The sequence below is a fragment of the Eublepharis macularius genome, chromosome 2 (genome assembly GCF_028583425.1).
Source record: "Eublepharis macularius isolate TG4126 chromosome 2, MPM_Emac_v1.0, whole genome shotgun sequence".
Lineage (NCBI taxonomy): Eukaryota > Metazoa > Chordata > Lepidosauria > Squamata > Eublepharidae > Eublepharis > Eublepharis macularius.
The window spans coordinates 9,634,374-9,660,160 of record NC_072791.1 but is presented as its reverse complement, the minus strand read 5'-3'; the positions used below and the strand labels follow the sequence as shown (position 1 = coordinate 9,660,160).

General features: G+C 46.1%; 1 protein-coding gene, 1 non-coding gene and 1 pseudogene across 2 annotated transcripts in view; 1 reads left to right on the top strand and 2 right to left on the bottom strand.

Moving 5' to 3' along the window:
• The window catches only part of TMEM260 (transmembrane protein 260), a 69,502-nt gene extending 49,060 nt beyond the window's left edge, over positions 1-20,442 (top strand). Inside the window, exons 6-16 of the mRNA XM_054971834.1 lie at positions 1,145-1,324; positions 3,566-3,606; positions 5,688-5,771; positions 7,345-7,462; positions 10,386-10,558; positions 11,387-11,558; positions 12,671-12,819; positions 15,031-15,207; positions 16,855-16,908; positions 17,781-17,871; positions 19,438-20,442. Coding sequence (XP_054827809.1) covers positions 1,145-1,324; positions 3,566-3,606; positions 5,688-5,771; positions 7,345-7,462; positions 10,386-10,558; positions 11,387-11,558; positions 12,671-12,819; positions 15,031-15,207; positions 16,855-16,908; positions 17,781-17,871; positions 19,438-19,716 — 1,518 coding nt within the window. The 3' untranslated portion in view covers positions 19,717-20,442. The remainder of the gene's footprint in view (positions 1-1,144; positions 1,325-3,565; positions 3,607-5,687; positions 5,772-7,344; positions 7,463-10,385; positions 10,559-11,386; positions 11,559-12,670; positions 12,820-15,030; positions 15,208-16,854; positions 16,909-17,780; positions 17,872-19,437) is intronic.
• A 1,597-nt stretch (positions 20,443-22,039) lies between these two features.
• On the bottom strand, positions 22,040-22,111 carry TRNAG-UCC (transfer RNA glycine (anticodon UCC)). The gene has a single exon. It is a non-coding gene; the product is annotated as a tRNA-Gly (tRNA).
• A 637-nt stretch (positions 22,112-22,748) lies between these two features.
• On the bottom strand, positions 22,749-22,846 carry LOC129325361 (U6 spliceosomal RNA; annotated as a pseudogene).
• Between the last annotated feature and the right edge of the window lie 2,941 nt (positions 22,847-25,787).

Genomic DNA, 25,787 nt, shown 5'->3' with positions numbered 1-25,787 from the left:
TCGTATCTCTTTCATTTCATTGTCTTGAGAGTCCACTGTCTAGATTTTTTCTTCCCCTCCTATGTATGTATGTATGTATGCATCCATCCATCCATGGGGCCTATTTCATGAATGTTTGTACCATTATAAATCTGTTAGTGTTCAAGGCGAGTTGAGGGATACAGGATTCTTTTGTGTTCTATTCTGTTCTGTTTTCTGACACTCCAATGGTAATACAGCACAGGTTGTTATGAATCCTCAGTATGAGGAGCTTTGTTCAAACAACCAGCCACAGGCCTCCAGAAAGCCCAGAAGCAGAGCATGAAGTTTGTTTTTGTTTCCAACTTTCAGAGGTATACTGCTTCTGTACATGGAGGTTCCACTTAGCTATCATGAACTTGTCTAACTCTTTTCAAATAAGAACGTAAGAAAAAGCCATACTCCATGCTGCATTTCCCATAGCTGCTCTGGCCTGCATTAGAGACCACAGTCAACAAGTGGAGAGATCAGAAGAGTTCAGACATCTTGGCGCTTACTGTTAGAAATGCACCTGAGTGCATATACCCCTGTTTTTAAAACACTTCCACCAGGACTCGTCCTGATACTATCCAAAGCAATCAAGATGAAAATAAAAAAGCTGGGATGGGCTATTGATGAAAACCATGTTTTAAACCTTTTAAAAAAAATATTTAAATAGATTTTCAGTTTTAAAAAAGAGGTGAAGAGGAGCTCTTGGGAAACCAGCCAACTCTTAATCACCCCAAAGTGGTTTATCGCAGCCTTGCAGCGCTTGAGCCACCCAGGCATGTCATGGCACAATTTAAATGGCGAAAAGATGCCGCAAACGTGATCCTCGGGAACCTCTAATATTATCCGCTCCACTTAAAATTTCCCCCTGCCATGCAAAAGAGATCAGAGCGATGTAGTTTCCCCTGAGTAATCCACAAAATTCGTGCCGTTTTAAACATTGTGGGCTTTTGCAGGGACTTAAAGCTGCAAAGTGAGAAATCAGCTCCGTGTGTCTTTATACATTTGGGTTTCCCCCCTCCTTTTGGGGGGTACAGGGTGGGGTGTGCGGAGTGGGCTTGTTGTCTGATCTCGAAAGGTGCGGCACAATTCAACTAAAATAACCATTGTTGTGCAACGTGACATGTTTTTGGTGTAGGAATTGACCCCGGGCCGCCTGCTGAAGTTGACTCTCTGCTTCTTGGCTGGCTGCCTTCCTTATCTCTACTTGCCTGCCTCTTCCTACCTCAACAGAGCACGGTGGACCTGGGGAGACCAGACGAATCTGAAAGGATTTATGACCCACTTTCTCCGGGAAGAATATGGAACATTCAATCTGGTAAATAGCGCTCTCGTCTTCAGAACGAGTTTTCTTTTTCTTTCTTTAAAAAAAAACAGTGCAGTAGTGAATCTTTTAGACACACAGGCTGGCCATCCTGTGAGCAGAGGAGGCTTACAATTATTACCATTTTATGGTTGGCGATAGCCGTTTCAATAGACCCCATGCCTGCTCCTTAGGATAGCTGCAGTCACCTGGTAGGTGGGTGAATAATTTAATCCACCTTCACGCCGCTTAGACAGAGAGCTACTTTGGTAAGAAGGGGGATTGAATGTGCAGCTGGGTGTAGCCCAGTCTCCGCTGTGTGCCTTGATCCAGAGCCTCTGGGGGCGCTCAGTGTGCAAACACAGCGCCTGCACTGCTGTGCTCCCTACAAAGGGAGTTGTGCTGAGCACCCACCCTTCGGTGTGCCCAGAGTTCTCCCCTCCACTAAAGCGAATGAGGATAACCTTAACGCAGTAGAGCCCCCAATCCATGAGCACACAATGCTTCTACATACTGATTCAAACCCTTAGTCTATAAGGGTCGGTATTGTGTACTCAAACTGGCAGCTGCTCTCCAGGGTCTCAGGAAGAAATCTTTCACATCACTTCCGTCCTGATTCTCTAATCAGGCGCAAACCAGAAAACGGCAGTTCGTGGTTTGTCGCGTTTCGTGAACTACGAACTTTCGTGAACTTGCCCAATTTGCGAACTAGTTTGTTTGGTTTGTTAGCCAGAGCTGACATTGGTGTTCCCAGGGCTGCAGAAGGTCTGCAGAAGCCCCCCCCCCAGTTGAAGAGATTGATCGGCGCCAGGCTTTCTGCAGTGACAAACTGAAAAGCGAACTAAACAAACCACCCTAAAAATCATAGCGGTTCATCGCAGTTTGTCAGAATTGTGTTCCGATGAACCATCAGTTTGCGAACTGTGAACTGGCCAAATCCATGATGAACTTTGGTTCGTATTTCAGTTCGTGCCCATCTCTAGTCCTTTTAACGGGAGATGCCGGGGGTCAAACCTGGGACCTTCAATGTGCCAAACGGATGCTTTACCACCAAGCCACGGCCCATCCCTCAAATGGTTGCCCTGTCAAGATGATATCCCCAAATTGACAGTCCAATAAGTGGCTGCTGCCAAACTGAAACAGTAGGCTTTGTGCTAGCAGCTGACCTGGGTGTCTTTATCTAAATGATGTTCTGCTAGGCCTGATGGTGGAGGTGGGGCTTGTCAATGAGTGAACTTGGAAAGCTGCTTTTTACTTTAATCCCTCTTCATGCACCTGAGTTGCTGTTGTGATACTATTAAGGCCGATTAAAAATTGCTTTGCTGACGAACGAGAGCACAGCTGCTTTGTATAAACATCATCTTACTCAAGTTACGCCCTGACCTGGATAGCGCAGGCAAGCCCGATCTCATCAGATCTTAGAAACTAAGCAGGGACAGCCTTGGTTGCTAATTGGATGGGAGACCTCCAAAGAAGACCAGGGTTGCAGAGGCAGGCAGTGGTAAACCACCTCTGTTAGTTTCTTGCCTTGAAAATCCCAGCAGGGGTTGCCATAAGTCAGCTGTGACTTAAAAGCACTTTCTGCTACCACACTCAAGTTATAGGGCTAGGTCCTATGGATCTGTTGAGCACTCATGAAGCTGCTTTATACTGGATCAGACCCTTGGTCCTTCAAGGTCAGTATTGTCTACTCAGACTGGCGGCAGTTTTCCAGGGTCTCGGGCAGAGATCTTTCATCACCTACTGTCTTTTCCTTTTTTTAACTGGAGGTTCCAGGGATTGAACCTGGTACAATCTGCATGCAAAGCAGAGGTTCTGCTGCTGAGCCACAGCCCCTGTTTTGCTACCGGTGACACTTTCCTCCAGTGCATAGAGAGCCTCTTGCACCAGGAATGGTCTCTTGCATTGATGGACCACTCCTACCTCGGAAGAAAGTGCTACCGGTTGATTTGGGTCTGACACAAATTCTGGCTCAAGAACTACAGCTGTGGATGCAAACATGACAGTGATGGGCGGGAGAGGAAACAGCAGGGACTAGCGCCTTCCTTTCCTGTGCGGCATGGAAACCGCCAGAGCTACTTGAATGTAATCTGGATTTGTGTTTCTGTGCTGATCTGGGCCGTTATTTTGCAACACCCCCGTTCCCCCGCTGAGATCACCTCAACAATAAGAGGATGTGGATGGGCCGCGTGGGCTTTTGCTTTAAATGCAGGCAGCATAAATACAAGGGGTTTTTTCTTCTTTTTTTCTATCCAGGCAAAATCAGAAAATGGATCCAGTATGACCGATATATTGCTGTAAGTCAGCGCAGGCTGTACAGTTCAATTCATACGAGCATACGAGTCTTTCTTATTACTAAGCCAGATGACTTATCCGTCTAGCTGCAGGTTGTTTATGCTGGCACAAAAGGCTGTACACTAGCGAGTGAAAGAATGGATCTTGTTTCCAGGGAACCGGGGGACGTTTAAAGGACATTGGAGTTTGGCACTTCATCAGGAAAGCAAACACAGTTTGGCTAAACCTACGCATCCTTGGATAGTGCACTCCTGCAGTGATTCAATGCCCAGATTTTCCTTTTGCAGTAATGTCACATGCAGTGATGTGCGGCTCTAGCCTTCGTTGGAGCTTCCGCCGTGAATGTGGCATCCAGTGAAGACATCAGTGGGTTGGATTTCCATTTTTGCTTGTGCAAGAGCTGTTGCGCAAATGGAAGCACCAGAAAGTAACTGCAAGTCACCTTTGTGTGAAGTCTGCTGTGTGTGACACTGCGAGGTATATTTAAGGTAGTTAGCCATGTTGGTCTGCATTTTTACATCAGGCTTGGAGTCTGCCGCAAACCCACATCCAACTCAAACTTAGGCTGACCTTCCCCTACCCTGAGGTAAAACTTCTCCTCTTTAAGCCTGTGAAGCTGTATACTGGGCTGGGAAGCCTCTGATAGAATGGTTGATGATGAGCTTCAACTTTCCTTCTTGTCCCACCCTTAAGGATTATTAAAAATGGTTACCCAGCCAAGTCTTAGTAGGGGACAGTTTACACTTCCCTTTAGCAGAAACTGGCACACAAGGCTTGGGGAGGTTCAAAAGGTAACAGAAGGTTTATTTACAGTAGGTTAAAGTCAAAAGGCAAGTGGGCAGGTGTTTGAACTGAAGAAACAAAGGTTTTTGTACAGGAACTTGACTGGTGTGAGGCACAAAATGCTTGGAATAACACTAGGTTGCTGGCTTTGTTCAGAGGTTGACGCTGCTTCACAGATGTTACACTTCATATACTCAAACTTTCTCTCCTCTCCAGACTTAAGGGTGCTCCACTGAGACAAACCCTTCCTAGATACTGGGCAGGTGTTATAGTTATGAGCTATGACCCTGTTCCGGGCACTGAAAGGGAGACTCCTGTCTACCGACTTCCTTGGCCCTCTATAATTCCCATATCTCTCAAGTCTAAGCAGGAGTTAGTGCTGGTTTTCCCCACTTTAGTTCTAGGACTAACAGTGCTTCACAAACATTTCTTCCTCACACAGAGGATTCTCTGGCTGACCCTCTCTGGTCTAAAGCCAGGCTCGAACTCCCTTTCCCTCTCTTGTTTTCCCTCCAACTCCAACTGGCAGCTTCCCCAACATTCCACCCCCAACTGCCATTTCAGGCTAGCCACATTGGGTGGGGGGAAGGAAACATGTCAGTCATAGCTCACTGACTGAAAATCTCAGCATCTGAACCTGAGTCCGTCACAGAGTCCAGTGGTATCTTAATGACCAACAAGATTTTCAGGGTATGAGCTTTCGAGAACCAAAGTTCCCTTCTTCAGATACTTGAAGGGAGCTTTGATTCTCGAAAGCTTATACCCTGAAAATCTTGTTGGTCTCTAAGGTGCCACTGGACTCAAATCCCGGTATCTTTCTGCAGTCCATCTCTCCCAGTAATGGCCTCTTTTGATCAAGTCATCACACACTTTCAAGATGGACTGTAAGGACTACATCAAATAACCTTTTCCCCTTTTTAGCTTTTTGTACAGAGCAAAACTGATCAGAAATGAAAGCTTCGGCGCTTGCTCTCACAGTTGCTCATACACAATGAAACTGTTTTAAGTAAAACTCTTTCACTGCCTTGTACCGGGGTCTAACTCAGTGGTTGCAACCTACAATGCCTGTTCAGTTTTTAAGCTTTTAAAGTATTATGCTAATTTTCAGGTACCTGTTGGTAAAATCACTCCCGCCTAATAAATGTATTAACCTGCTGGAAACTGACATGTGTTTGAAACTATTGCACACATTGTACCTTTTGCTTTTGTTTGTCTACAAGACATCTGGTTGTCCACAATGTAAACTAATATTCATGCACTCACTTCTTATCTCTTTTTTTCCCTTTGGATGTTTTGACAGTTTCCAGGTGACTCATATGAGGACAGAGCTTTCCCTCGTTGTCCAAGTCCTTGCAGTTGCCGCTTGTGTCTGTGCTGCAGCAAGGTAGAGGGACCTTGTTACTGCTTGACCTTACTCAAAACAGTGTCACTTTAGAACATTCAAAGCACTATGTATCTTCAAGGGTAGGGCACGATACCTGAAGGCACATGAAGGTGCTGTATACAAAATCAGACCCTTGGTCCATTAAGGTCAGTGCTGTCTACCGAGATTGAAAGCCACTCTTCAGGGGCTCAGGTAGGGTTGGGTGATTTGGGATTCTGATTTTGAAAAAAAAACACAAACGAATTGGATACGATTCAGAAAGATTTGAAATTCCCAAATCAGGCCCAGCATTGCTGGCCCAATTCAGAAATACCAAATCAAAGCTTCCCGAAGCGATTCGTATTGCTTTGGGAAGCTTTGGGCAAAACAGCAGCAGCTGCTCCTGCAGCACTTTTCTAGCTGTTTGCATTGCTTTCAAACTTCCCGCCCTGCTGCTTTTCCCCCTAAATTAGAGGGGCAGGAGGGTTTGTGCCACTTGCGAGCTCCTGAATATTTTTTTCGTGCCGCTTGCGAGCTCCCAAATATTTTTCGGGTGCACACCCCTAATCTCAGGCAGGGGTCTTTCACATCCACTGTAACCCTGGTTAAATAAATATAAGCACAAATCCAACTTTTGCTGTGCTCCTATGCACACTTGACTCCTCCCTTGTTGAGTGTGATATAGGTGATAACTTTTGGCTCGTTCTGTTTATCTGTGACATACTAATGCAGGCATGTGGCTTTACCAGAGGTAGTCCTATTGCTATCGTTTCATTTGATTTTGCACAAGAATGGGGCGGGGGTAGAGTAGGAGTGTGCTCAAACCCAGCGCAAGCCTGGTTCATTCACTTTTTTAATTTAACCATGGTTAAAGTGGATGTCTGACTGCATCTTGAGAGAGGGTGGCTTGCCCTAGGGAGTGGTTCTCAACTTTTTGTGTCTTTGTTTATTGTTTAGTCTCAGAGTTAGAACTGACCACCTCTGCCAATGCAGGAACTACAGCTTTAATGTCCTCAACAAATAAATATCCAATCGATCTTTTTCAATCACCAGTGATGGAGAATTGACCATTTTGGGCCCAGTTTTGGCCCTGAATGGCCAGGATTGGGTCCAAAACAGCCAGGATAGGTGATGTCGGGGTGTGGCATATGCAAATCAGTTATGCTAATGACACATTTCCGGTAGTGTCAAGGGCTGTGGCATATGCCAATGAGTTATGCTAATAAGTTCCTCCAGCTCTTTTTCTTTGAAATGACCCCTGATTTTAAATGGTCTGATCCACCCTGAGCCCACCTGGCAGGGAGGGCGGAATAGAAGTCGAATAATAAAATATCAATCTGTCTGTCTGTCTGTAGATATAGATACACACAACACTTGCTGTTAGTGCCACCCAGTGCTTACAAAAAATGCTATACCTCTTGATTTTTCCAGGACCCCGTCATGGGTACCACAGGTGCGTCTTGCATATTATGTAGCATAAGTAGTCCTTGAAGGTGTTTGTGAGCCAGGATGTTTGAGGGGAATGCTGCACGTTCTATAATTTCTTCCCATGTCCTACATCTAATTGCTTGATTCCCCTCCTTTATTCTTTTAGGCTGAAGGTGGAAAAACCACGTTTGGTGTGTTTGTTTGCCCTCATGTTCCTCTCATACTCATTTTTCTTTGCTTGGAGAGCAAACTTGGATATTTCGAAACCGCTCTTTATGGGTGTGGTAAGTTTGTTTCAAAATTATTATTATTATTTTTTGGCTAGCCATCTCGTTGCATCGAGTTGGTGTTGAGGGTTTATGAAGGGGAAGCGTCCTGAACTTTTGGAACGCTGAATCCTCTTGCGGATTTTTATCTGATGTTTTTGCATGTCCTCCGAACCTCAATAAACGTGTTTAAAAACTCCTTCACGGGTCGACCCCCTTAGAGCCCCCCCCCAATCTCCCTGTTTAGGGAGAATGAAAAAAAATGATTAATAATAGATAATGATTCATTGTAAATGGAAAAATAATAATTAATCTGCTTTCAGCATTGGAATTAGGGATCAAGTGCATTAATCGTTATTTTTTCCATTTATAGGAAATGAAGATGTTAAGATAAGAGGGCTTTATTGGAGGGAGGTGGTCTCAAAGAGATACTTCTCTAACGACTTAGGGGCCATAGACTTCACCGCTATGCTGCCTTACGTCCTGTCTCTCGCTTTATTCCTATGTACTACTTGTTGCTTCAAGTATGACCCTACTGGGTAGTTCTATGCAGGGCTCATTTTGAGGGGGAACGTGCAGTTCCGGTAGTTCCCCAAAGAGGTCATGTCAGGTGGCCCGACCCACCTGACTCTCGGCCATTTTCACCCCGTTTTGCCCAGATCGGGCCTCTGACGGGTGGTGGATCACTCTCCTGCTCAGCAGTGGCCTGATCCTGACCATTTTGGACCCCTTTTTGGCCATTTTCAGCCCCTTTTTGCCATTTTGGGCCCAATTTCGGCCCTGAATGGCCAGGATTGGGTCCAAAACAGCCAGGATAGGTGATGTCAGGGGGTGCGGCATATGCAAATCAGATATGCTAATGACAGATTTCCGGTGATGTCAAGGGGCGTGGCATATGCTAATGAGTTGTGCTAATGAGTTCCTCCAGCTCTTTTTCTATGAAATGACCCCTGGTTCTGTGTTGTCTAATGTCACTCCTGGAATCGCTTTTGCTCTGTTTCAGCATTTCTTCAACTCTGTATTGGATTCCTGCTAATGCTATGTCTTTGTAAACTTGCATTTATTTACCCAGTGACATTGTGGATTTTTTTTTTTTTTAAGTCCTGGAAATTGACTGTACTGATCTCACACTGTGTAATCCGTCTTGAGTCTCAGCGAGAAAGGCAGACTACGAATGACATAAATAAATAAATAAATAAATAAATAAATAAATAAATAAATAATAAGCTCCATTGGAACTAGCGCTGTGGCGCAGAGTGGTAAGCGGCAGTACTGCAGCCCAAGCTCTGCTCACGACCTGAGTTCGATCCTGGCGGAAGCTGGGTTCAGGTAGCTGGTTCAAGGTTGGCTCAGCCTTCCATCCTTCTGGGGGTCAATAAAATGAGTACCCAGTTTCCTGGGGGTAAAGTGTAGATGACTAGGGAAGGCGATGGCAAAGCACCCCATAACAAAAAGTCTGCCAAGAAAACATCGTGATGCAATGCCCCCCCCCATGGGTCAGTAATGACTTGGTGCTTGCACAGGTGCTTGCACCTTTACCTTTACCTTAAGCTCCATTAGCCAGTTTGTAGCCTCTTTACTAAAGGATCTTAACCAGAGGCATTTTGTAATGCAGTGCTCCGTAGCCTGGCATCCATTTGCTTCTTTTTGAGTCTTATGGAAGAATCCAAAGGCTTTTGAATGGAGCAGGAGGGGGGGGGGGAATCCAGAGAACTTTCGGTTTTTAGATTGATCCCTTACAGCTGACTGAGGGCCAGACTAGATGTGATGGAGTCCCTGTGGCCACCACGATGCTTCCCCAGTTTTAAAGAGATTTAAAAATCCTACGAGGGTCTTGTTTCTCCCCGCCTATACATTTTCAAGTTCCAAAACAGCTTGTGGGGGGGGGGGGACTCTTCAACACTTGATAAGGCTCAACGTGTGTGTGGGGGGGAAAGAATGTTTCAGCCTGCCGCACTGCAGGCCCGGTCTGGATTGGGCCCCCGTGGCGTTTTAAGTCACTTCAAAATGGCAACAGCATCCCTGGGGTGGCCACGAAGACGCCATTATGTCTGGTTTGGTCCTGACTAGCGAAGCCCTGAGATCTGCCCAGACAGAGACATGCATTGGCCACAGACTCTGGTTTTCTTATGTCTCAGCAGCCTTTTTGTAACCGCGCGCGTGTGTGTATGTGGAGGGTGCAGGGGAAGGCGACAAACCTTGGAAACTGAAAACAAATAATGCCTGTTTCCCAGATCAGAGTGCCAATCCTGTCATTCCCCCATAGCAGCCATTTTGTGATTGGCCCTACCCATCAAGGCAAACATTTTTATGACTGCCATTTTGTGATCAGCCCTACCCATCAAGGCAGTCATTTTTATAGCAGCCATTTGTGATTGGCTATACCTGTCACGGCAGTCATTTTTATGGCAGCCATTTTGTGATTGGCCCTACCCGTCAAGGCAGTCATTTTTATAGCAGACATTTTGTGATTGGCAATACCTGTCACGGCAGTCATTTTTATGGCAGCCATTTTGTGATCGGCCCTACCTGTCACGGCAGTCATTTTTATGGCAGCCATTTTGTGATTGGCCCTACCCGTCAAGGCAGTCATTTTTATAGCAGACATTTTGTGATTGGCTATACCTGTCACGGCAGTCATTTTTATGGCAGCCATTTTGTGATCGGCCCTACCTGTCACGGCAGTCATTTTTATGGCACCCATTTTGTGATCGGCCCTACCCGTCAAAGCAGTCATTTTTATAGCAGCCATTTTGTGATTGGCCGTACCCATTAAGGCAGCCATTTTTATGGCGCCACAAACATCCCCTCTCAAATTTCAAAAACTATTACTAGGTTTAGCCTCTCCAGCCTGGGTATATTAATGGATGGGCAGCCGGGAAGATGAGGGTCAAATGCTCTTTTGGGGGGTAACAGCTCTTGTGCGCCTGATTTTCTGCAGGTCGAAAGATTCTGGATGCAGAGCAACGCAGTCCTTGCTGTTCTCGCCGGCCTGGGATTGTCCTCCCTCTTTTCTCTTGCCGAAGCTATAATTGACAACAGCCGAGTTGTGCATTGCCTTCAATGGATTGTTGCTGCTGTTCTTGTTACTGGGCAAATCTACTCCAATTACAGGTAATTGACAACAACCTAGTTTTTCAGAGAATGCTTTAAGTTCAGTCAGAACATGGCCACTGAGACATTATTGGCTGAATTTTAACCCATTGGTTCTGGTGTGACCCTCTGGGGCAACAGAAAACGTCTCTGCTCCGTCATCGATGTAACAGCCCTTCAGATATTTGAAAATGGCTGTCATAGCATCTCTCACTCATCTCTTTGTCAGGCTAAACATACCCAGCTCCTTCAACCTTTCCTCAAAGGACTTGGTCTCCAGACCCCTCACCATCTTCGTTGCCCTCCTCTGGACACATTCTAGCTTGTCAACATCCTTCTTAAACTCTGGCACCCTAAATTGAACACAGTACTCCAAATGAGGTCTAACCAGAGTAGAGTACGGTGATACCATCACTTCACGTGATCTGAATATTGTACTTGATGTAGCTCAAATCACATTTGCCTTTTTAGCTACGGCATCACACTGCTGACTCATGTTCAGTGTGTGGTCTACTAAGACCCTTAGATCCTTTTCACATGTAATACTGCCAGAACGAAGCTCTCCCCTTATAATTATGCATTTGATTTTTCCTACCTAAATGCAGAACTTTACATTTATCTCTGTTGAAATTCATTTTGTTAGTTTTAGCCCAGTTTTCCAGCTTGCCAACACCATCCTAAATCTTGATTCTGTCTTCTACTGTATTAGCTACCCCTCCCGCTTTAGGATTGTCTGTAAATACCCCCACAGGGAGGAATCAAGAGGGCACCAGGAAACATATTGGTGGGCATGGTGCTGTCCATGGGCACCACATTGGGGATCACTTTTTTGTATCTGGTTTTGTCCAGCGTTTGTGACCAAAGCCGCAATTACGTCATCGACCAATTTGCAAGGAACGTTTTGTCTTCCATGCCTGCAGACGCCATCATTCTGCTGAGAGGAGATTTGCCAGGGAATTCTCTTCGTTACCTTCATTACTGTGAGGGAATGAGACCAGATGTTTCTTTAGTTGATCAAGAGGTACGTGGAAAACAAGCCAGCAGAACAAAGTGGTGAACAGTTTTGAGACGAGGAAAGTTTGGTTGTGTAAACCTGTCCAACAGGAGAGATGAAGGTAGTCTATCTTGGTCCTGCCATAAAATGCAAATTATATGTTGGTACAGCCTTATTTTACCTCGGGACATGCAGGGAAAGGAGAGAAGATTTAACCCTTCAGTTTCCGCTTGTTTTTGCTATTTGAAACGGGCTCCTTGTTCAGCTATTACCATTTTAAAGGAAAACTATATTTTTATAGGAGGTGTTGTCTCCTTTAACATCTAATAATGAACCAGGGAGCTGGTGGAGTGGAGTTTGAAGAATTAAACCTCCTCTCCCTTCCCAGGGCAAACTGAGGCAATGTTTTACGATCTTCTGTTTCATCTGTTTGAGCACCGAGGCTGGTGGATTAATGTGTGACTTCCTAATGTCAGGAGAAAGAGATGTTGTTTACAAACCAAATTTTTGAATCCAAAAAATGCAAAGCAAGACCAACCTTTGTAACTCTGTGCAGAATAATTCTATTCTGAAGACATAATCTGTCCCAAGTTCAGCATAAAATTCAGAGGAAGTGTTCAATAGACACTTGAGTCAGTCTTTCTGTCTCACTGAAAATATTGCAATTTCAAAATGTTTAATTTTGGCTGTGTCATGCCCCAAGGCTAGATCCCACGTTAATGGGTCGGATCCTGCATTAATGAGACTATCCCCTGATGCTTCTTCCCCAGGCTTGCTTCTTATTAATTTATTTTATTATATTTATTATATTCAATTTTTAGTCCGCCCTCCCCACCAGGTGGGCTCAGGGCGGAGTACATTCCAGTTTACATAAGTAACAGTTAAAAACAGATAAAACATTATGCAAATAACATTAAAACAACTTTATACAATAAATACCATACAGCTTGTCTTCAGATGGCGACAATAAAATACTACATTTCAGGGCCTAGCTCATATATAGGCTCATATATAGGGTGGTGGACAGATCTTTTGCATGGGTGGAAGGTTTCTCTCACGTGGAGCTGTGCTTTTAGTGTCAGGTTTAAACTTAAGGTGGGGGGAAGTGTGTTAATGACCATTTCTTTTGTTTGTTCCAGATGATGACTTACTCTTGGTACTTGCCAAAGCTGGCTAAACATCTGCCTGGGGTGCTCTTTCCCGGAGATCGATGGAATCCCGTGGAAGGGCTGTTACCGGACGGATCGATCACCTTTAATCTTCATCATTTTCTCAAAGTAAATAAACAGTAAGCATTCAGTTTCATGTAATCGTATTTCTAAACGCTGATCCGCTTATTCTCAAATTGTTTCTCGGCGCCCAGTCCTCCATATCAAATGACCAGTTTCACACATGGACTTCACTGCCATCTTTTGCAAGCATTCGTTTATGTTTAGGTCAAAGTGGCTTAGCAGATAGAGGAGTGGGGAGACACGGGTTCAGTTGCCGACTTTGCCGTTACATTTGCTGGATGACCATGGGTGAGTCGTGTTCTCTCTACATCACAGGGAGGTTGTCAGGATACAGGATTTGCAACTTGTCAGCTCACCACCACCCCTGGAAGCAGTGGGTGGTGGTGCAGCGCAGAAATCAGTGTCATGTGATGCTCTAGGAATTCCCGTATCTCTGTAGTTTTTACCATAGACATCTGAAACGTTCCTAGACTGTTGCCAATTTCCCCCTCATTTTGCTTCTGCTCCATTGAGCAGCAGTGGGAAGTCGGGGGAGAGAAATTGCCCTCCACAGTAGGCAGCTGTATGAGGATACAGTGGTCATTTGTGTATGCCACCCTGGGCTCCTTGGAGGAAGGGCAGGATTAGAGCAGTTTAGTGTGAGCTAGTGTGGTATAGTGGTTAGAGTGTCTGACTAGAATCTGGGAGACCCAGGTTCGAATCCCCACTTACTCATTAAGCCAACTGGGCAATTATTTTTATTTTACATTTATTTATGCACGTATTTTATACCCCACTTTTCTTCCCAAAGGGAGCTAAAGCTGCTCTGGGTCTTGGATCTGTTATACTCTTCTCTTAGCCTAACTTATCTCATGAGGTTATTGTGAGGATAAAATGGAGAAGGGAGTGTACATAGTTTTTCTTACCTCCATCTTTTTTATCTTCACAACAGTCCTGTGAGGTAGATTAGACAAAGAGAGTAAGAGAGAGAGAGAAAGAGGACGCCCAAGATAACCCAAGGAGCTTCCGGTCTGAGTGAATGTTTGAAACCGGGTCTGCCTGGGTTGTAGTTCAGCATCCTAACCACAGTACCATTCTGTCTCCCTGCGTTACTTTTAATATTGTTTTCATACTGCTTTTATTGCATTGTGCAATTGGTGCAAAATGCTGTGGCTCGACTATTATCAGGTGTGAGCAGGAGCTTGAACATCACTCCCATCCTACAGCCACTCCATTGGCTACCCATCAGTTACTGTGCCCAGTTCAAGGTGTTAGTTATTACATACAAAGCTCTTCACGGCCTTGGTCCAACATACCTACGGGACCGCCTCCCTCCCTATGTCCCTCCACGGCAGCTTCGCTCATCCGAACAGGGTCTCTTGCAGGTGCCAGCCTGCACATGGGCGTAATCAACAGCAGCCCTTACACGGGCCTTCTCTGTGGTGGCCCCTACCTTGTGGAACGGCCTGCCTGAGGAGGTCAAGAGAGCCCCCACCCTCCTGGCTTTCTGCAAACAATGCAAAACCGAATTATTCAAAAAGGCTTTTTTCTTAGCTTGGGGGGTGGTGTGGTAGGAAAGGGTTCCCAGATGTTTCACTAATGAGTTAGGAACCATAGACTTCACCATTATGTTGCCTTACATATTATCTGTTGCTTTAAATATATACTCCTATATGTTACCTGTGCTTCATGTTGTTTAATGTAAGTCCTAGAATTGCTTATGTTCTGTTTCAGCAATTCTTCAACCCCATATTGGATCCTTGCTAATGCTATATCTTTGTAAACTTGTATTCATTTACCCTATGACACTGTTAATGGAAATGTTCTTGACACTGTATGGAAATGCTTACCCTTGTCCTTGCTACTGATTGCCCTAGTGAGATTGTACTAATCTCACACTATCGAAAAGAGTCCAGTAGCACCTTTAAGACTAACCAACTTTACTGTAGCATAAGCTTTCGAGAATCACAGCTCTCTTCGTCAGATGCATGATTCTCAAAAGCTGTGCTTCTCGAAAGCTTATGCTACAGTAAAGTTGGTTAGTCTTAAAGGTGCTACTGGACTGTTTCGATTTTGCAACTACAGACTAACACGGCTAACTCCTCCGGATCTCACACTATGTAATCCGCCTTGAGTCTCAGTGAGAAAGGTGGAATATAAATGACATAAATAAAAATTTTGTTTGGAAACAACCTCGAGCAAATTGACACAGAAACTAGCATGTCTGTTTCAGTCAATGAAGCTGGCAGTGCGTCATCTTCGCCTTTTTCCTTGCTTGCTTTCCACAGCAAAGAAGCGTTTGTCTGCATAGGACTTCATGAAGGCGACCCCACCTGGAAGAAAGACTACTCTCTTTGGCCCTGGGGGGCCTGTGACAAGCTTGTACCTTCAGGCACTGCCTTCGACCCTGTGGAGTGGGCTGACCGTACCCGAAATCTCTACAATTGGAGTGAGGAATACGGGAGGTGAGAGGCAAAGGGGTATTTGCAGCTTGGAAATGTTTGTGACTTTCAGCAAAACAAAAAAAAAAGTTTTAAAGGATCGATAAATTTTTGAAAAAAATAATAATGTGCTTTTGTCACATCCAGAGGTAGCTCTTCTAAGTGCCCGGGGTCATGAGAAAGGCAAGAGGGAATGCCGCCTGCTGGCAGTGCCGAAATATTAAGTACCGGGATGTACCACCAGCAGAAGGTGCTGGTGGATACAGAATTTCTCTCCCCTGCATTTTCTTTTGACCCCTGGAAAGACGATGCTTGAACGTCTTTTGCCGTGTGGGCAGAAAAGCCCTCTTCCATGTTCTGCTCGTGGGAAAATCTGTCCTCTTTGTGCTGGTATTGGATCCGGTAGAACTCGTCGGAAATCAGTCGCGCGTATGTCCATGCTCGCGTATTTACGGCTTCTAGAAATACCGGGTCTGAAGTTGACCTGTTCGATAGTTTCTGATAATGGTATTAAGCTTTTCAGGGATGTTTAATTCTCTCTACCTGTAAAGCTTTTGGTCCTTTTTGCTTTATTCGTTCCGCTTATTTAACTGTTTATTTCATTTATAGTCTGCCTTTCTTGTTGAGACTCAAGAAAGTAACCCAACAAATACAAGTCTAATTAATGAAACTGCATACCCTTGTTTGTTTGTTTTTCTTTATTTACCAGATCGGGGTCGGGGGAGCATAGCCTTTCTAAAGAAAAAGATGTTAAAAGATGTGAAAGACCCAATGTTTCTAGACCTTAGGGCTGGCAAAAATAAGCTTAAAAGGTGTGTGGACAGGCAGCTCTGTGCTTGTGTATTTCCTTGCTTAGGTGACTAGGAAAGCCAAAACAAACTGTGCACTGCATTGGTTGCCAGTGGAGTACCAGATCAGATTCAAGGTTCTGGTATTGACCTATAAGGCCCTGTGTGGACTGGGACCAGCGTATCTACGGGACCGTCTCTCCCCATATATTCCCCAGAGGACACTCCGATCAGGGGACAAACAGCTGTTGGTGGTCCCTGGCCCCAGGGAGGCCCGCCTAACCTCGACTAGAGCCAGGGCCTGTTCGGTCCTGGCTCCCACCTGGTGGAATGCTCTGTCTGCTGAAATCAGGGCCTGGCAGGACTTACTATCTTTTCGCCGGGCCTGCAAGACAGAGTTGTTCCGCCAGGCGTATGGCTGAGGCTGGGCCTCCGCCAGCCTGGAAAAAAGGGGTGTATAAAACCCTCCCTGTGAAGGCTGTCTACCACCTTGTTTTAAATGTGTTGTTTTTAATGAACATGAGTTTTTAATTGTATTTTAATATGTTGTTATCGCCCTGAGCCTGCTCACGGGGAGGGCGAAATACAAATTTGAAATAAATAAAAATAAATACAGAGGTAAAAACTGCAGAATGAATTATGCAAAGTAAAAAAGGCTATACAAATCCGTTTGATCGGCATCGTTTTCATTGGGTGCAGAATTGAGGTTTCCTCGACCCCTTAGTGCAGTATTTTAATTATTGTGTTCTTGGGGAATACATTCACCTTGTGTTCCCCGCACCGAATTAAACTCTGACCTTCCCCGCTCACAGCCGGGGACACGATACATAGGTTTACTTTTTGGTCTTGTCCAGAATTTCAACTCTCCTGTTCCTTTTTAAAGGTTTGATTCATCTACATGGGAAGCTGTAGCAAATGAAGAGATGTGGCAAGCCAGGTGAGCATCCCCCTCACGCACACACAGACACAGGCCAGTTTTGGAGAGGAGATGGCACGTGGGTGGATTTAGCTATGCAAATACATCTTCCTAGGCTACAGTGGAAAGACAAATGATAGGGTAACCTTGCAGAAACTAAACAGACCACGTCTGATAAAAGGAGCTTTTAACTCTCAAAAGCTTATACCCTGGGGAATCTAGTTAATTTTTAAGGTGCTATGGGACTCTAGTCTTGCTTCTGAACAGATTGACAGGCAGCGTTGTATAGTGGGTTAGAGGGTCAGAGTCCTGGGTTCAAGTTCCCACTGGGCTGTGAAGCTTACTGGGTGGCCTTGGGCCAGTTGCTCTTTGCCAGCTTAAGCTCTACCTCACAAGGATGTTGTGAGGATAAAATGGGGGGGGATGCCCTGAGCTGCTTAGAGGAAAGACAAGACACAAACGTGGACAAATTGGTCTGGGTCTAGCCAGTGCTGAGATGCCACACCATGGTGCCTTGAGTTCCCTGGTGGAATAAAGGTAATAACAACAACAATATTCAATTTATATACCGCCCTTCAGGACAACTTAAGGCCAGAGCAGTTTACAAAGTGTGTTATTATTGTCCTTGCGACAATCACCCTGTGAGGTGGGTGGGGCTGAGAGAGCTCTGAGAGAGCTGTGACTGACCCAAGGTCACCCAGCTGGCTTCAAGTGGAGGAGTGGGGTATTAAACCTGGCTCTCCAGATTAGAGTCCTGCCGCTCTTAACCACTACATTAAACTGGCTCTCGAGTAGAATATAAATGTCCTTGCAGTCATCTTTGCTGGACAACAATTTGTATTTAAATAATTCTCAGAATGGCTGTAAGGAAAAATATTTTCTAACCTAACCAGGATGAAAACGGCTTTCTTTCTGTTTGGCCTTGCGGAAACGCCTTCCATGTCTGGGGACGTAAAAGCAGAACTTTATACGTTGGCTTACAGTGTAAGTGATTTTATTCCCAGGCTTAACCCATCCCGTTTTATTTATCTGTTTGTTGAATTTACAGCCTCCCCCCCTCTTTTTGGTCCCCAAGCTCCCCCACAAAGGCAGCTTACCTAAAATAAAAAAGAGAATGAAACAGGACTGCTTCTACCCCCCCCCCCAACTCCCCGTTCACATTCAGGTCTTCCGGTTCCACTTTCATCCCATCTCACCCTCGCAACTCTGGCTGCCTGCCGCTTAATCCCTTCCCTCTCCTCTGCTTCTTCAGGCAGCGAGGAAGGAACGTGTGGTTGAGCTTCCTTGGAGAAGATGCTAAGCAAGGGCAGTTTGGGGAGCTTTAATTGAAAGATCTCTTGTGCGGGGTAACCTGCAAATATTCCTTTGCTTCCGGCACTTTCTGCTTTGCTTCCCTCCCCGGTAGCACTGGAGTTTTTGCATTATACTCCAGAAGATCATAATATCGGCTGCATCGAAAACAAACCGAGAAAGTGCGTCTGTGATACCATTAACAGATTTGCCATGCATCTTTTGGCCTTTGACGTGTCTCGGGGTGTCTGCTTTGTTTCCCTTTGTTTCTTTGTGTGCCATTAAAGAAAAGCTGAGCCAAGGGACCCTGAGCCGAGCGACCCTTCTAAGCACTCCCTCTTTGCTAACAAACACAAGACCTGTGGCCCACATCAGAATGGCTGAACCTCAACCATGCAGGCCTCTGCCTTGCTTTGTGGCCTGTCATGGCTCCCAGATCATGTGTGTGTGTGTGTTACATGCCGTCAAGTTGCCTCCAACCTATGCTGGCCCTATGAATGAGAGACCTTCAGAACTTCCTATCATTAACAGACTTGCTCAGATCCTGCAAACATGAGGACGTGGCTTCTTTTATTGAGTCAAACCATCTCGTTTTAGGTCTTCCCCTTTTCCTACCACTTTTTCTAGCAGTATTGACTTCCAGAGAATCTTGTCTTCTCGTGATGTGACCAAAGTACAATAGCCTCAGTTTTGTCATTTTAGCTTCTAGGGAGAATTCAGGCTTGATTTGATCTCGTACCCACTTACTTGTATGCGGAGAAGAGGGAGGAATACAAAGTGTGGTAGATTTTGATGCCAGTCTGATATTGTTTGAAAAGTATTTTCAACTCTAGTACTGGCAGCCGTTTGGTTATTTCAAATCAAATGCGCAACTTCCCCTCTCTCGTACTCTCAATTCTCAAGTTCCTCTTCTCTCTCCTCATTGACCTTCTTCCTCCTTCTCCATCCTTTCCTGTATCCTCTATATTCTGTTCAGCCTCAGTGTTTTCTAGGCCTGCTTCATCCCCTCCTCTTTCTATGGCCCCTCATCATTGCCCATCTCTGACATCAGAGCAGTTCAACCTATCGCTGTCAGAGGCTTCACCTGCTGTAATCTCGTAGCATATTGCAATATTGATCCACGTTTTTTCCCCCTTTTTGAACAGTGACTTACATTACAGTTATTTGGTGGGTCAAGCATTCAAGTTGCTCCTTTTGTTTTTGTTGTCTCTTAAAACTTTTGCAAACGTCTCTGAATGAATCCTTTTCTGTCGTTTGCAGCTGTACAAGGAAATCATAAGTGCGTACGAAACGCACCCCGTGAACTGGCATAAAAATTACGCAATCGCATGCGAGAGGATGCTGCGCCTTCTCCCAGAAAGGGAGGATCCGGAAGTTTTGCTGTCGGAAACCATCAAACATTTCGGCCTTTATGTCGAGAAGGCTGCCGACGATCCCCAGCAGGGCCGCATTGTAGAAGCCGTAAAGCACCTCAAGGAAGAACTTCGGGAACTGAGAAAAAGGAAGAGAGGACTCGGGAGGCAGAACGCACCAAACTGACGTGCCGTACGTTGAGATTCAGGAGGCGTGACGTGGAGTTGGCCGGATGTGATCCACTCTTGAAAAAGCCTTTTAGGTCAAGAATGCAAAGGAAGATGAAAACCAAATCGGACAGTCTCAAAGCTGGACTTCAAGAGTTAGGATGCACAGATTGCCTTTGGTGTCCTTTTTTAATGGATGTAAGAAGATAAGAGCCCTGCCGGGTCAGACCAGTGGGCCATCTAGACCAGCCTCCTGTCTCACACTGTGGCCAACCAGTTGCCCTGCAGGGCCAGCCCCAGAACGTAGAGGCCAGGGACTTCCACCATGTTGCCTCCTGGCCCTGGGATTCAGAGGTTGACTGCCTTTGAATGAGGAGGCTCTCTTTAGTGACCGTCACTGAATCTGGTCAGGGCTGGGATTTTCCTGGGACTGGGAAGAGCACGTCCCTGGCCCTGGGGCAACCTACTTGGGCATCCTTCAAGGGGAGCTGGGAAGTAAAAGGCTCACCAGAATGCCTGTTTGGGCGGGTCACACCCAGAGCAGCTACTTCTTGGCAGAGTTGGCTGGCTGCCTTAGGCACCGTGCTAACCAGGGAGGGCTGGAGACGCCTGGCTGGAGTAGGTAGGGGCCATTGGTTGGCATGGGCATTAAAGGAGGTGATACACTGGAGTTGGGGGTGGCCAAGTAGGGAGGAAGAAGATTAGGACACGTGGGCAGGCCAGTGAGGCAACTGACCAATGCTTGCTGTAGCAACATAATAAATGTTGGCATTATTTGCACCTTTTGGTTCTGTGGACTTCTTGCCGGCATGGACACAGGGAGGGATGCCCCGTCTCCAGCCTCCTATGGATTCCAACCCTCTCGGCCCCAAGATCAGCCCAGGCCACAGTTAGTGTCCCCACAGTCAGCGTGGCTCGAAGCCCCCAACAAACCTCTCCTCCGTGAATCCGTCTAACCCTCTTTTAAAGCTGTGTCTGCCTCCGGCCATCGCTACATTCTCTGGCAGCGAATTCCACATTTTAATCGCTCGTTGCGTGAAGAGGCGTTTCCTTTTGTCTCTCCTGAATTTACTGCCTGTCGGTTTTGTCAGATGCCCTCAAGTTCTATTATTTTGGGGGAGAGTTATTTCCCCTGGTAAGGCTGTCGTCGCTCCTACCGAAAATTCAGATGCTGAAATTTGTGTTTGATAGTCCACATCTGCGTTTGCGTTTCTGCACAGGAAAAGTTTGTTGAATAAGTGGAGAACTAGTGTGGAAGAGTGGTTAGAGTATCAGGCTAGGACCTGGGCGATTCTGGTTCAAATCCCTACTCGGCCATGAAGCACACCGGTTGGCTTTGGGACAGTCACTGTTATCCTAACCTACCTCACAGGGTGGTTGTGGGCATAATACGCGAAGAACCATGTGTGCTGCTTTTAGTTCCCTGAAGGGTGGATCAGGAGACAAATTACCTGTGCAGTCAGTCCAAAAATGCCTTTGACTCATTTGAACTTTCTGTGTCACGAGCCGTAGCGATGTAGCTCTCCTACCCGTGCTGACACCGGTCCTACAACGAGTCCATGAGACAGGACTGGGGAAGGGCTGTGGCTCAGTGGCAGAGCATCTTCACCTGCAGAAGGTCCCGGATCCAAATCCTGGCATCTCCAGTTTAAGGGATTGGGTGAAAGAGCTCAGCCTGAGACCCTGGAGAGGCGCTACCAGTATGAGTAGACTATACTGGCCACGATAGACCAAAAGGGATAAGGCAGTCTCATGTGCGTTCCTTTCCCGAGGCAGGGAAGTGAAAACAAGGCAGTGGGTGATGCCGTAACAAGGCTCAGAGGTCAGGCAAAGTCATTACCTTGAGGGCAACACCCCAACTTTTAAAACTCGGGAGAGGAAGGAACTCTGAGCCCCGTCTTGGCTACCGCTGAGCATGGGGGTTGTGAATGAGGTTGCACGCACACCCAAGCCCATGTCTGAGGCCAACTGCACTGTTCAGGGGTCTTCTACAGGGAGGATCCTAAGCTTGGTGGAGCTTCTGTTCTGCAGGCAAGCAAATCCCAGGCTTAACCCCTGGCTTCTTCCGTTGAAGGATCCCAGATAGGAACAGCTTCTGTCTGTGGTCTGTGTACCAGTCAGAGCAGGCGGAATTGAACAAGATGGGCCCGTGGTCTGACTTGGCATGGCAACTTCTCCTATCCAGCAGTGATGGAGCGACTAGATGTGTCTCATCGCAACAAGGAAGGCGCCAGTTCACAAATCTATCCTATCCTGAACCAGACCCTTGGTCCATTGTCCATACCGACTGGCAGCTGCTCTCCAGAGGTCTTTCACATCAGCTACTGCTTGGTCTTTTTAATTGGAGATGGCAGGGATTGAACCTGGAACCTTCTGCACGGAAAGCAGAGGCTCTTCCACTGAGCTACATCCCCTTCGTTCCTTATTCCTGACTGTTTGGGCACTAGCTGTGATGAAAAGAATGCTGGCTGAGTTCCAGAAAACTTCTCAGTCCTTTACATAATTAACTACTATACTGATCCTCGAGTAAGCCTTACGTATCACTTTTGGGTACCAGCGGCCGTATGTTGATCTATTTTAACATTTATTTTACAAAATATATACCCTGCCTGATCCATCACAGCTTGTATCTAAACGGGGAAGGTTTTTCTGGCTTGCAACTTTTGTGTTGTATTTGCGCTTGATGGAGATGAGGAATCACTTTGGCAGACCAACTGGGATATGTCAATGGAAGAATGAGAGACAGAAACGTATGAGGTTCTGAAAGCATTTCCTCTGATGGAGAACCAGTCTGGATGATAGTTTCAGGTGAGCAGCTGTGTTGGTCTGTAGCAGAAGAGCAATATTTGGGTCTAGTTACACCTTAAAGACCAACTAGATTTCCAGGGTATGAGCTTTCGAAAGTCAGAGCTCCCTTCATCAGAGGCAAAGGTATCTGACCAAGGGAGCTCTGACTCTCTCAGCTCGTACCCTGGAAATCTAGTTGGTCTTTAAGGTGCGGTCTAGGTGAGGAACCATAGCTCAGCTGTGGCATACATGCATTCCATGCCAAAGATCCTAGGTTCTGTCCCAATTAGTTGCAATGCGCAGGGGCCATGCTAATCTCTGTATCATTCCAATTTCAGTATACGTGCTGCCGAAGCGAGCACATACCGCTTCGGCAGCACACATCGCGTCGCGCCCCCCCCCCCCCATTAGTCACGAGGCAGGTTGGGAATAAAGATCTTTCTCTGCATGAGGCCCTGGAAAGCCACTGTTGGTCAGAACAGAGAGGCGCTGAAGAAGATGGAGTGCATAGAAGTCTGTTTGATGTGATTGGATTTCTCCCATTCCTCATTTGTTCTGCTCAACCCTGTCTTTAAATTGTACACAGAAAAGTTCCAAAATGGAATTCTGGAAACGGTACAAAGGGCTCATCACTCCTTCGTCTGCAAGGTCTTTCCCCTTCCATGTTATTGATACGCCTAAGTTCTTTTGTGCGCCATCACATCAAGATTCCTCTTTTTGTGCACCATATTTCATCAGGGCACACAAGCACATCATGTTAACATTGCTTTGGGGGCTCTTTCATCTGTTGCCACACGTTTCTGCTTTGCAGTGCTTTTCAGTTGTGTTTTTGCAGCAAGGTTCTTTTTTGGTGCAGTGTGTTTTCAGCAGCATGCTCATGCACTGGTGTGCATTGGTAACCTGCGGTGAGGTGGGGGAAATGTGATGCAAATAAACTGAAAGAACCAGAGGGTTTGTCAAACATCCCATCTGCACAAAATTTGAAATTAAAAAAAATTGGGAGAGAGCAAAGAGATTGATACAACTGGGCCAACAAGACAGGATGAAATTGGGACGGAGAATTTTGTGAGCATTCCTAATAAATAACCTGGCTTTTCTTGAATGAGGGTGAAACCGCAATATGTGGCAAACACATAACATGGCGATAAGTGCTTCTTAAGCAATACTCTGTGTGTGCGCGCACACGTGCATGAGAATGAAACCTGAGTCTTTTGACATGACAGGACGCAAGTTCATTCAGAAAAGCAAATCCTGTTTCATAATTGCAGCTGAAAATCACCCAACGTGGGCACAGTGAAGTTTTTCATCATCCGCTGCTTTCAGCCTGAGGCCTGCTGATTCCTTTAGGAACGGCTTGGGCTAAACTGAACCCTTTGGAGCCACTGGGTGAAACAAGAGATGGCTGAAGGTGCCAACGGGTAGGAGTTTAATTTTGGTAGCCCTCTCGGAGCTCTGGCCTTGTGAAGTTTATCAAAGGAGTGGAGGGCGGCCTGCACAGTTCCATTCGTCTCAGTTGCACAAACCGGTTGCCAAGTAAACACCATTTTGCATTTTCCTAATTACTTTCCTATTTGTGTTTTCACCTCCCGGTTTGTTCTCTTTAGTGATCTGGTCCTTGTAATTAGCTGCGGCTCCTGCTGCCCTCGTTCTGAAAAGGAGAATTCGAGGGGAGGTGGCTTTGGTTCTCCCCCTCCCCACCTCTTTCTCTTTTCATTCTTCCCCCCTTAAAAAAATTCAAAAAAAAAATTTTTTTTTGGTTACAAGAATCTTTTCTGAGCGCGAACGAAAGGGAACGCCGTTGAGAAATGCAAATAATGGCTCTTTCTTCGATTATGACAGTTAATTAATAGCAACCTGTTTTAATGAATTAAGTCACTCGGAGTCCTTCAGCACTTCCTAAGTAGGAGCCCAGAGTCTGTAGAGATTCTCTCCCCCCCCCCTCCAATTGTGTAGCTCCTAGACTCCTGAGTGCTACATGGGCCCCTGTATAGAAATGTCTGCTTAATGAAGAGGGAGGGTACGGAGCTTGCCTGCATTCAAAGATCACTGGTGAGCTATTCAGAGGGAGAGAGAGAAAAGCGCCCCCTTTTCCCCTTACAAGGAGCAGCCAGAGTTCCGCGCCATTGTGTTAGCGAAGGCCCTCGATCAAAGGCCTCCTACAGACCCGACCAGGCTCCTTTTCAGACCACGGCCATAATTAAAACCCCTAATTCTCTTTTAAAAAGTGCTACAGGATGCCATGTAGGCATCTGTTTTGGAGTGTCCTTTTGTGACGTCGTAAGCCGTGGAGGGCTTCAGGAAGGGGTGCCGGGGGGGGGGAGCTTTTTGAGTGACACGCCAGTCACCCAAGTCCTTCAAGAGAAGACCTTGACAAGATCTTCATTGCACAGGCCCAACCTGAATTTGCCCCTTGTCAGCCTGCTGGGGGTTTGGATGGTGGGGGGAGAGAGCGAGAAGGTGTTGGGGTGGGGGGAAGCCTAGTTGATGTTTCATTACCTGATTGGTAGGCCTTTGTTGGTTTTGGCGTGACCCCGGCGGGGGGGGGGGGGGACACACACTCTTTCCCTCCCGTTCACTGTGGTTTGAAGATGCCCGCTGGAGCCTGCGGGGTTCTGAGCGGGCCCTTTTGAAGAGCATCAATAGATGTAACAGTTCAGCTGTTAGAAAGACGAGTAAACCAAGGAGATTCATTAATCCCTTTTTTGGCTGTCTCGGTGCCTTTTGCCCTTTTATCGAGGCCTTATTAGTGTCCTACTTGTCTTGAACGGGAGAGGAAGGGGGGTTTGAATGGGAGCTGTTGAGGGCTAATTGGCAAAGACTTTTAATCATGGGCCAAGGACTTTCACTGACTTGAAAGTAACTTCTCCATGGGAAGGGACCCCAGAAGGGAAAAAAAAGTTTTTTTTTTACCTTATCCCCTCCACAAAAGCATTTTTTTCAAAGAGAGAGAGAGAGAGAGAGAGAGAGAAGCTTATGGAGGCTTCAATAGTGTGTAAAAATGCAAACTTAAGTAAGCTTTTAAAATGTTAGCCTTTAAAGTCACATACTTTTAAAAACAATGGCACCTTTGCAACCCTTCCCTGGCTGCTCAGAATTAAGTCCTGATGAGTTCAGTGAGCCTTACTCATGAGTCTCGCATAGCACCGGGGCTGAGTTAGACTCACACCATGTGCTCATCTATTGCTTTGTACTAGAACAGAACTTAAGCCGTGCCAACTAGCCATTTAATCAGGTCTAGCAGCTTGGCATATCCAGCCAAAGAGTAGACAAATGTAGGCAAAAGCACGGAGGGCTGTGGCTTAG